This window comes from Phoxinus phoxinus (assembly GCF_949152265.1).
Source record: "Phoxinus phoxinus genome assembly, chromosome: 22".
In the NCBI taxonomy this organism is placed as follows: Eukaryota; Metazoa; Chordata; class Actinopteri; order Cypriniformes; family Leuciscidae; genus Phoxinus; species Phoxinus phoxinus.
This window is the reverse complement of record NC_136897.1, coordinates 20,786,664-20,795,512: the sequence shown is the minus strand read 5'-3', so window position 1 is coordinate 20,795,512 and position 8,849 is coordinate 20,786,664. Positions and strand designations below refer to the sequence as shown.

Sequence of the window (8,849 nt, the reverse complement as noted above, 5' to 3'; positions counted from 1 at the left end):
TTATTGTAAATGTGAAAAGAGGCACACATTTGGCTTTTTGTTTTATTAGATGAACCGAGAGACAGCCTACCTTAACCATGGGATAATCTCTCTCTCTCTCTCTCTCTCTCTCTCTCTCTCTCTCTCTCTCTCTCTCTCTCTCTCTCTCTCTCTCTCTCTCTCTCTCTCTCTCTCTCTCTCTCTCTCTCTCTCTCTCTCTCTCTCTCTCTCTCTCTCTCTCTCTCTCTCTCTCTCTCTCTCTCTCTCTCTCTCTCTCTCTCTCTCTCTCTCTCTCTCTCTCTCTCTCTCCCTCCCTTCCTCCCTCCCTCCTTCTCCAGGCTTGTCTTACTCTTTTTTTCCCCTTCTCGACTCTGCCCCTTCACCAACTAACCTGGCTTTAATTGGACAACAAGTCTGCCGGCAGCTCAGCCATTGGTGGAGCTTAACAGCTATTATGCTTGTTCAGAATAGCCTAACAGTCCAACAGCAGGGGAGGGAAGGAGCGAAAGAAAAGACGGGAGTGACGGAGGCCGGGGGAAGAGGGGGGCTCATTTAGCCTACGAAAGCAAGGAGGAGTGGAGCGGTTAGTGCGCAGAGTCGGGAACTTGCTGCCTGTGGGAAAGTAAACAGCAGTATTTGCCGCCCTCTCAGAGGCCTCAGTCCAACAGCAGCGGATAAACAGAGGAGGAGGATGTGTTCAAGGAGACAGCTGATTTCATAGCAGGAAGTGCATGGGAGGTTGTTGGGATTAAAGTCACTCTTGGGAGGTGCTGAAGCTTTCCTGTGGTAGTACTACTGAGAACAAAAAGGTGAGTTGTTCTGTTTATTGCTCTATCAATCTAACATTTTCTCCCACACACTAGCACTCTAAGTTTGCTCCCCTTTCATGCAACAAAGGCATGGGCACCATGAAAAGGGGTGTTTTCTGTAGAGTGGGGGTAGGAGAAGAGAAGACAGAAGAGGAGGGTGTTCACTCTTCCTACTTTCAGTGGCTCACTGGGGAACAGAGGGATCTTACAAAACTCACTCAACCCAAAGAGACCCTGTCACAGACAGCTAAAGCAATAGTTAACCCAAAAATGGCGTGGAAACTATTTTCACTCAGAAATTGCTTATACATTTCACAAACAATTACAAAGAAATTACAAGTATCACATTGAATTAAACAAGACATTTTGAAGTAGAAAAACTGAAATAGTATTTTCCTGTAAAGTATACTCCAATAGTCTTTGTTTTTTTTCTGTGTTTAACAGAGCAATAAAAGTCTTGCAGGTTTGGAACAGGACAAGGGTGCGTAAAAGAGGCATTTTTTTTTAGGGTGAACTATCCCCTTAACCCAGTGTTATCCAGCAGAACTTCTAACACAGATGCAACTCTGAGGTGGTAAATGCAAACCAGGAATTATCGTACAACCACATATCTGACTCTCTCAACCACAGAGCAGATTTTTTTCATGGACTAATTCCAATGTAAATCCCACAATCACACTTTGTGTAGTACTGAGGGCCTCACAATCCTGGAACTCCTAATCTGCATCTAGCTGCCAGTCAGCTATCACTTGCTTCCTTTTGCATTTCCAGAATTAGATGGTTTAAAAATGGGCAGTGTTCCGTTTCCCTCCTTTTCTCTCTCTGACAGTTCAGCATCATTAGCAGTCCATGCATGTCCGAGAGAGAGAGCTGCAGTACAAACACACCCTGTCAGTGGTCTCTCCAATCCGAAGGGACACTGCTGGGGCTTTTTTGGGCCCTCTGGGATGACAAAGGCATGTGTACGATTGCAGGGGCCTCCTAGCGGATGTGATACTGATATTGGGTGGAGGGAGCTCCATCCACATGTTAGCAATAATTTGAAGGTTCCTGCCTGACTCCCTGGGGCATGTGAGCTCTTCAAAAAGTGAAAGGTGTTGTATGAAGACCTCTGCTCTTTTTGAGAACACATTACACAACAGCATGAGAGAAATGAAACACTATACTGTATGTTTAGAAGGTGAAAGAGGAGCTTGTGCTTTTTATGTGATTCTTTCAATTGACGTAAAGGCAGAATTGAACAGATCTTTTGAATCTGTGTATGCCAAACCACATCATGCTTTGAAGGTTTGAGGATGTGAATGAACAATCTGAGTGAACAATGACCTGTTACATGACTCTCTTTGTTACTGAGTTTTATGGCTATACTGTGTTTTGGCATCACTATTACCAGGTGGCCAATAGGATTCCTTGCTTCAGTCATTTACACATGTTGACCCTGCATTTTATTGTGGTGCCAGATCTTTTCCTCTGTATTGTGACATACATCCAAGTTATACGCTACAGATTATCGAAAAAGAAACAATTTAGGAAAAGTACTTGGATCTATGGACCAATTGTTGATTGGATTTTGAGATGTGACCATTTCTCTCAGAAGTGGAGGCAAATGAACATGAGCTTGAACTGGTGGAGTTTAAGTCCTGCATAAATCATCACAGAAATGTCTGTCATTTTCACTGGAAGGTCCAGTTAGGACATTTTAAATGACAATTAATATTCAGTAATATTATCAATTGAACTCCTCTGACACTATATCGGATATGAGACCCCAGACAGCAACATAGTGTCGGCCCACATCTGGTACACGTGGAATTCCACACGGCCCAGATGTGGCAACACTATGTTGCTCTTTGGGAACAAAATTGAGCTGGATAATGACACTAACTTTGCTACAGCTACACTGCACTTTCTTTCTCTCTCTTTCTTCGCGTTATTCCCGCTCAGAGTCCAGGGTCCGCTTCACACACACATGATTGGGCACAGGTTTTACGTCGGATACCATTCCTGTCACAGCTACATCGACACTGTTATTGAAATGAATTGAAATGACATCTTCTGGAGAGCTGATTTAAAGCTGAAATTAAATTAGTTTCATAATTGATTCAATTTGCAACATTTACACTGTTATTTTCCTGTTTATTAGTGTATAGCTGCTTTGAAACCATCTCTGTTGTATCAATCACTATATAAAATTAATGTGACTTGACATAAGTATGAGGTCAAACAGTTAATAAAAAAGACATATGCACAGACGTATGCACAGACTTTAACGTTAATTTGGAAAAGTGCATTACAGACAACCCCAAGGATGAATAATGCATCCGTGGATGTCTGTGGTCTGCAAAATCAGCCATTGCTGAGGTGGCACATTTCAAGGATGTGCGTGGTTTGTGACAATAGAGGACATGTAGAGGTGTGTACACTACACAGCCATTCCACGGTTTAAGTAGAAGGTTAGGGCGATGTTTCCATGGAACCTGCAATTAAGTCAGAGTGCACTGATGTTATTGTAATCAGGCTTTTTTGTCTGTCAGCTAAAATTGAAAAGCAGATTGTGCAAAGTAAATATACACTTGCAAAAAATACACACATACTGTAGCAACACATTTTTAAAATTTGACACATTTTAAGATTTTGCAGTGCATTCATTCATCCTGAGCAAATGCGCCGGTTTAATACCCTGTGGGCAAGGATGACATCATCAATCTGTATGAATCACAGACGGCATATCTCTGAGCTGTCTTAAGATAACTCCAACTATTTCATGAGATGGACGTTTGGGACACTGATAAGAAGTGGAAAAGGAAGTCTCGTCATTGTGTTGATACACTGCCCCCTCCATAAATTACTCGGTAGTTTGTGGGTTGCGACTCAAAAATGCAGACTGCAGGAAAAAACTATACTAAATATGAATATGCAAGTTGCTTCAATCTAGTCAATATTCTTCTTGAAATATAAATAAATAACAACATATTTTCTGTGATGTTATGTTGCTGTCAGAAGATGTGTGCATCGTGACAGAGGTGAGCATATTAGGAATGACACCAGGGGGCAGACAATATAGAAAGTTATTGATCAAGTTGATGTGGAGGTCTTGTATTCAATATGAGGATTTAATTCAATTTTAATTTAATTTATAGGATTAAAAATGTATCTTTCACTTACTGTAGTTGAAGCTATAGGCAAATTAGGCAGATGTAAACATGTATTGATGCTGCAAGGTCCTACAATGTAGGTCTAATTATATTTAGCTAAAATAGGTCAGCATTTCAGTAGAGGATTCCAGTTTTATATTGAATAATTGTACATACAGTCAATTATGTTTATTGTTATTTCATGTTAATCGTAATGCTGTATTGCATGATCAGACCAGTTTGGTGTAAGCATTTTTGTTTGTATGTGCTTGATCAGACCATAAATAAATAAATAAATAAATTATCATCATGACATACATGTTCTGTGGCTCTCATTGGTTGAGATGTCATGTCATACTGTACATGTCATACAGGAATGGATAATATTTTGGAGACAGACAATCCTTTCTCTCCATCAGTGCTTGGTTCCACCATTTCACACATCACATACCACTGATCTTTTGACTTGTGATCTAACAAACAGTCAGGGATTCCTCAGTGATGAATGCATCATGGCACTCTTGTCTGATCACAAGGGTCCCATTGTGTGTGGTGTGGTCTAACATGAAGTGGGTTTTCTGGAGAAACTGTGTTTGTGGCCCACTGTAAGGGACAGAAGGACATCAGAATGGACACGAATAGTGTTTCTGAAAAACATGTCTGGAGTCATTCATGCTCTCTTCCTCACGTTAGCATTTTTGTAACTGATTCAGTATTAGAATAATAGGCAAATGTACCATTTGTGGTTAGTTCTTCAGAAACCCAGATCTTGACTCAAAGTGACGATGTCCATCATCATACACAAGACATGTAATTAATTATTGAATATTCCAGTGAGCCTGTCTAATGGGTTAAATTAGTGACATAATATGCAAAGCAAAAAATAATTCTGCTGGTGCCTTTTACTTTAAGGGTTTAAACTATGTTTTCATGCTTGTTCAATAAACTATTAACAATTACTGCACATGCATCTTTGGAAAGGCCCTAAAGACATTAAGACACGAACAGTTTGCAGGCGGTAGACAATTAAAGTCACAGTTACAATAACTTGGGACATTGAAGAGACCATTCTACTGACTCTGAAAAACACCAGGAAAAAGATGGCCAGAGTTCCTGATCATCTGTATGAACATGCCATAGTCCTGCAGCCATGAGGACTGCAGATGTGGCCAGAGCAGACCTTCTACCATTGAGAGACCAATCTCTGTGTAACCAGTTATTAACACATCTACTCTTCTCGAAATGAAGATAAGTGACTTTGTCTTTCACTGGGATGCCATCTACATTTGTCAAGTGACAATTTTTGATTGAAAATAGCTCACATTTATTTATATTTAAGTGTAAGCCTGATGCTTGAGAAAATAAACTAAATACATAAATAACTAAAGCAACCTGAGCAGAGTTACTTAAAAAGTTGTCTCAGTATAATCTGCCTGTCTGCAATATTAATGCCCTGCACAGCTGAATGGAAAGCAATTGTCCAGCTAATAAAAGTAAATATGGTGAAATCGAGCATCCTTGTCTAATTCCACGTTGCAAATTAAATCTGGTATATGAGCCTGTTTTCAATTTGACAGAACAGTTACTGTTTGCATTTAGTGATTGAACTGCTTTGATTAAAAAAGACATGAAGGTACGGAAAAGAAAATGATGTTATGCTCAACAGAATCAAATGCTTTCTAAAAATCTAAAAACAGAATAAAGCTCTCATCTATAATTAAGTCTGAATAATCAATACGTCTAATACTAATCTAATATTGTAAGAAATATTTTTCCCCAATAAAAAAAAAAAACAGACTGAGATGAGACTTTTACTTTTTTAAAGACGCTAGCAAAAACTAAAGCTGAAATTTAATCATTATTAAGAAGACATAATTGTCAAGAAAAAGAACATCTTAATTGGGCTTTGAGAGTAATGTAATAAGATCTGGTGTAAGTGTAGGGGGAATAGATCCTTTTAAAATACTTTCTCTGAAAACTTGCAAAAGTAAAGGAGCAAGTTGTTTTGCAAACAATCTGTAGAACTTAGAAGACAAATCATCCACAGATTTGTTAAGTTTAAGATGATTAATGGTTTCAGTGACCTCCTCTAAACAAAGAGGTTGGTCACACATGTCACACATCTACCCCACTAATTTTACAACAACTAAGTAGCATGATCCATGATCAAAGAGGAACTATACAACGTCTTATAAAAATCATCACAAAATTGTGCAATTTCTCTTGCATTCTCAGCTATATGTCCATTAATCTGTAATCTTTGAATGGTACTATAATTAGAATTACATCTCTCAAGTTGAAAAAATAAGATGAATTTTGTTCTCCATGCTCTAACCAACGCTGTCTAGATCTAATAAAAGCTCCTTCAGACATGGTTCAATTAGATAGTTCCACATTTCCATGTTCAGACAACGTTTCTATGGGTTTTTGGGAAAGAAATGTTATTGTAGAAATGACATCATTTTTCTTCAGATCTCTTCTTTCTAGGTAAATCACTACCATATCTTCTTAGATATCTTCCCACCTCAGATTTAAACAGTTACCAATAAAAGCTAAAATTGTTCTCATTTGTATAGCTTTATCTACATTGAATATCTGAAATTTAGCTTAACACAATCATGTTTAAGATGAGAGATGTTCAATTTCCAGAACGATGCTCTTTAATTATAATCCTGAGTAAGGGACAAATTAATATACATATATAGCTTTATGATCAGTGAGAGGAGTCACTGAAATATCAACAGATGACCTTCTCATTAAGTTGTTTGGAAACTAACCAAAAATCAATACGGGACTGAAAAGAGCCTAATTTATTTCGCCATGTGATATTTTAGAAGGAAATTTTTCCCTCTATATATACAGAAGTTAAAAGCGGTACATAAATGCTTTATTAAAACATAAATCACTATTAAAACCTGGAGTAGACTGTGGAGATTGAATGCTGAAATACATTTCAATTTTTTTGTAGTTAAATAAAGTTGACTTACATGTAAGCAACACTAATGAGTTGACTGGCTTGCAATACTAGCTTTAAATAACATACACATTTATTTCAGTTTAATCAAATTCTATGAAGTTAAAATAACTCGTATTGCACAGTTATCTGACTTTCTACATTTCCATTTAATTTCCATTTTCACAAGTTTAAGCTCCCTACACAAAACACTGTAGCACTCATAATGAAACAAGTGCTTTTTGTGGTACTGATTATGTGGGGCTGATGGCATCTGAACTCTCCCTTCTCTCCTACCACCCACCACCACCCAGTCTTAGGCTTGAGCTGCAGTACGGTCTGTGAAATTTGTTCAGTTTGAATCACTGCTTGAGGAAAATGTGACAGATACATAATGAATCAATGCAGAACAGCTACACCAAAAAAATAATTAACTGAGTGCTTCCGATTATTAGTTTGTTTGATATGCATTTAAAATGAATGCGGAAATCATTGAGGTGCTCATTTTATGTTGAGCGATAACTCACCACCTCTGTCTATTGATGAGGCCTTGTGAAGCCACGCTTTGCACAGCCCATGCAACAGGTCTGGTTTTTATTTGTATCATTCCTCATTCATAAGTAACTTTGGATATTTTTTTTGGGTAAATTAATAAATGACTGGACTTTGTACCACATTCACAGCACGATTTCCAATTTTGTCAGTAATGAGATGCTGCCTTCTAAATGTATATATCATGTACAGAATAACATCTGACCCTTGTTTTACAGAGCCTATGTCCAAAGGTTCATCTCACCAGCAGCTGGAGGAGGATGAGGAGAACAAAGAGCAGAGAGAGAAATTTGAAGTTGAAGATGATATTGGCAAACAAAAGGGCAAGACTGCTTCTGGAGATGAGACATCAGGCAAATGCAGTGAGCTTAAGACACATTCAAGCAAATTGAATGAAACTCAGGAAAAACATGCAGATCCATCTCAAGCCATCACTACAGTTTCCCCTGCTGGTCAGGAGTGTACAGGTTCTCATATCACTAGTAAGTTTGTTTTTTCAGTCATTCCCACAAATCTTAAATATTCACCGCAGAACTCATTTGTTACTGGGAATTAAAGGGATAGATCACCCAAAAAGGAAAATGACCCCTTGATTTACTCACCCCCAAGCCAACCTAAGTGTAAATGACTTTCTTCATTCAGTCTTGGCTCTTCCAAGCTTTTTAATGGTAGTGAATGGTAAATGAGATTTTAAAGCCCAGAAAAGTGAATCCATCCATGATAAAAGTATTCTATACGGCTCCAGGGAGTTGAGGCCTTCTGAAGCGAAGCAATGCATTTGTGTGAGAAAAATATCCATATTTAAAACTTTATCAACTAAAATGACTAGCTTCAAATAGCCTATGCAATTTGACTTATGCCAAGAATAACCCTTGACACGATGCATGACATAAGATGTAGGCCTCCTAGGATTCAAACAAATAGGGCTGGGAAACAAATTCAAGCTCCTCTGACATTTCGCTTTATAAATGGTGATTGACATGTTTGGTTCTATCCTCTACGCTTCCATATTCATCAATACATTATGGATGCTCTTTTTTGGACTTCAAAATCTCATTTACCATTATAAAGCCTGGAAGACCAGAATATTTTTGTAATATAACTCCAATTGTATTCACCTGAAAGAAGAAACTCATACGACTTGAGGGTGAGTAAATCATGGGGCATAAATCTTTCATTTTTGGGTGACTTATGCTTTTAATGAACTATGTTTTTAGAAAACACTGCAAGGTTTTGCCATAGTTGGCTTACCATTTTAGAACATTAACATTCAGTCTAAAGGTTATATCAATTAAATTAGTTGACTTTGCAAAGTCCTTAAATTTTACCCACCTCTTAATTTCTTTTCAGATTTGTCAACCACCAACAAAAGGTAAGTTGCAAAATTAGTTTTCACTTCAAACAAACACAACAGACAGGCAT

The 8,849-nt window shown here is 38.0% G+C and overlaps 1 protein-coding gene across 2 annotated transcripts in view; it reads left to right on the top strand.

Annotated features, from left to right (window-relative positions):
• Positions 1–479: 479 nt before the first annotated feature.
• arhgef10la (Rho guanine nucleotide exchange factor (GEF) 10-like a) overlaps positions 480–8,849 on the top strand; it is a 107,996-nt gene continuing 99,626 nt past the window's right edge. For both annotated transcript variants that reach the window (XM_079596674.1, XM_079596673.1), the window contains exons 1-3: positions 480–788; positions 7,646–7,909; positions 8,778–8,799. In XM_079596674.1, the coding sequence (XP_079452800.1) occupies positions 7,651–7,909; positions 8,778–8,799 (281 nt within the window). In that variant the 5' untranslated portion in view covers positions 480–788; positions 7,646–7,650. The remainder of the gene's footprint in view (positions 789–7,645; positions 7,910–8,777; positions 8,800–8,849) is intronic.